This window comes from Saccopteryx leptura, chromosome X, assembly GCF_036850995.1.
Source record: "Saccopteryx leptura isolate mSacLep1 chromosome X, mSacLep1_pri_phased_curated, whole genome shotgun sequence".
Taxonomy (NCBI): Eukaryota; Metazoa; Chordata; class Mammalia; order Chiroptera; family Emballonuridae; genus Saccopteryx; species Saccopteryx leptura.
The window spans coordinates 18,449,106-18,451,798 of record NC_089516.1 but is presented as its reverse complement, the minus strand read 5'-3'; the positions used below and the strand labels follow the sequence as shown (position 1 = coordinate 18,451,798).

Below are 2,693 nucleotides of genomic sequence, written 5' to 3'. Positions count from 1 at the left end.
GTTCTAGGAGCAGAGGCTGGGGCTTTATCCTAGCTTCTCCAGTACTGGCTCAGGGCTTTCCAAAGAGCAGATGCTAATGTGGGTTTGGAAACTAGAAGTGAAGGGAGTAAGAGGTCTCCCTTGTTAAGATATACTATCTCCTACATTCTTTAAAACCTTAGCATATCAAGGTCTAAATCAATTAAATATACAAAACAAAAGACTGAAAGGAGTAAGAACAATCAGGCTGAAGATTTATTATTTTGCCCATTACATTATCTCAGAAAATTTACTGTGGTTTTCTTTCACATTTCCACGAAATTTGCTAGTATGATGTCATATTTTTTTGATGACCAAAAAACCCTCAAAATCCTAGACATCACTAGGAGTGGAAACCCTGGTGGACTGGCCATGGGATCCTTCCTGCCCGATGGTTCTAGCGCCAGCTCCGGATGCCCCTCCAGCTTGTGCTCTTTCTTCCTCCTCTCTCAAAGCTTCTTCATAATGTGGTGAGAAGGACCTTGGATCTGTTTCGGTGTACTTGGCAAAATATTCGAGGACTTTCAATTTGCTTATTTCAGCAACAGCTTGGGGACCCCAAAGAAACTCACGTTGTGGAGGATTAGTGTTAGATATTCGGCGGTATTCCAGATATTTTAGATTCACTAGATCTTTCGTAATTAGTTTTCTTGGCTCCCGATAGATGATGTGTTTTTTTCCAGGGTACACTCGCATTATACTCAGGAATGCCCACAACTCTTCCTCCGTGGCCCGATTGCCATTCAAGAATATCATGGCCAGGATATTCATTAAGAGACCAGTCTTGGGGAAACCTGTACCGGAATTCACCCTCCCATTGTTGGGTAGTTTCAGTTTGCTGACAAGTTCGTAGGAGCGTCTATTTGAGTCCATTTCCTTTAAGTCAAGCCCAAACAGAATCTCCACCCTCCAAGAGGCTTTCTCAAGGATCTCGGCAAATTGGTCGTGGTGAATTTCACTGACAATCATTAACATGTCTTCTTCAAAAATTGGCTTATTCAGTTTATATCTGGTGAGAAGAAACCTCTCTAACACATTCACCTCAGCAGCTAGAGGATCACTGCATGAGTGGTCAGGACACAAGACCTCAGTGGGATGGGAATCTTCCTCATCTTGGCTGTCCTCAGATCTTGTGTGAAAAGCACCTGAAAAGATAATGGTGGTCACTGGGGCTCTCAGAGACACCTGGGAAATGCTAGTTGTATCAGTAGCTGATAAGCTCTGGGGATTCTCATTCACAATAGAAGACTAGGAGGACGGGGGGGGGGTCGTCTTCCACTGTGACAGCTACCTTAAATATGCCAGGACTCCCCACTTCATCATGGGCCTATTGATGATTTTGATGATGATTTTTACTCCTACCTTGCTGAAGCATGATGAATATGGTCAGCAACAACGGTCAGGAGAGTTAACACGAAGTCAGTTGGTAGGGCACCTGGAAGAGGTAGTTAGAAAGAGTGTGTGCACCTTTGGCATAGAAATATCATCTTGATTGTAAGTAAGGATACATTTACAGTTTCTCTCAAAGGTACTGCTCTAAATACCCACGGGGCTCCTGTTCTATTAGTTTCTGCCTTGGGGAGCCTTTAGGGTACCTCTGGCCAGTCTTATCTCAGGCATACTGAGGCAGCAGCAGGGGGTAGACAGTTTTTTTTTTATTTTGAGGAATCCTTTATTTTACATTCAAGAACATCACCTGGTGCCTGACTAGGCTGTAATGCAGTGGATAGAGCTTAGAACTGGGAAGTGAAGGACCCAGGTTCAAAACCCCGAGGTCGCCAGCTTGAATGTGGGCTCATCTAGTTTGAATAAGGCTCACCAGCTTGAGCCCAAGGTTTCTGCTTTGAACAAGGGGTCATTCGGTCTGCTATAGACCCCCTGTCAAGGCCCATACGAGAAAGGAATCAATGAACAACTAAGCTTCCATAACAAAGAATTGATGTTTCTCATCTCTCTCCTTTCCTGTCTGTCCTTATCTTTCCTTCTCTCTGTCTCTGTCACTCACACACACACACAAAATCATCAACTTGGTGGCATATCATGGGGAACACAATAATAAAGTGAAGTGGATCCTCAAATTATCACCTCTGCACAGTAACCTCCAGTGGGTATTTTCTGGTCTGCTTTCTTTGAGGTCCTCAGTCATCACTATGGTTTCTTATTTGGCTTCATATAAGGCCTTGCGTTCCTACCTCTTTGGCTGAATGAAAACTCAAGGTAAAGATTTCACATTTCAAAGCCCAAATAAAAACATGTGTAGAGGTAGCTTCAGCTCAATAACCCTGTCTCGGGTCTTCAAGGACTAACACATGGACTTAGTCAGATTCTTTGTCATCATTCTTTTTAGGGGTGGACTGTCCCTCAGTCTTTGCTTCAACCCACCTCTGTCATGGTATATAACTTCCCCTTGATACTTAGACCTACTCATACTAAGGCCAACACCAATTTGAGAACCTAGAAGGAAGTAATGATCTCCTCTGACCATACCTGTCCTTGATTTCTTGAAGTTGAGCAAGAAATGTGTATTCACTCCTGTGTGACATTTTGTTTCCTAGGTCTTTGTAGAATTCACTGAAGCTTTTAGAAAGCTTAGAAACCTACTACTATTGGCCTCAGGTCATAGTCTTAGATTAATCCTCAGACTAAATCCCTTGACTTCATGTGACATCACAAAA

At 43.1% G+C, this 2,693-nt stretch overlaps 1 protein-coding gene across 1 annotated transcript; it reads right to left on the bottom strand.

Annotated features, from left to right (window-relative positions):
* Positions 1-351: 351 nt before the first annotated feature.
* Positions 352-2,409, bottom strand: LOC136386213 (melanoma-associated antigen B3-like). The gene is made up of 2 exons (XM_066357719.1): positions 2,401-2,409; positions 352-1,266 (listed from the first exon to the last, which is right to left on the bottom strand). Exons 1-2 carry the CDS (start codon positions 2,407-2,409, stop codon positions 352-354), a joined length of 924 nt encoding a protein of 307 aa, XP_066213816.1.
* Positions 2,410-2,693: the final 284 nt, after the last annotated feature.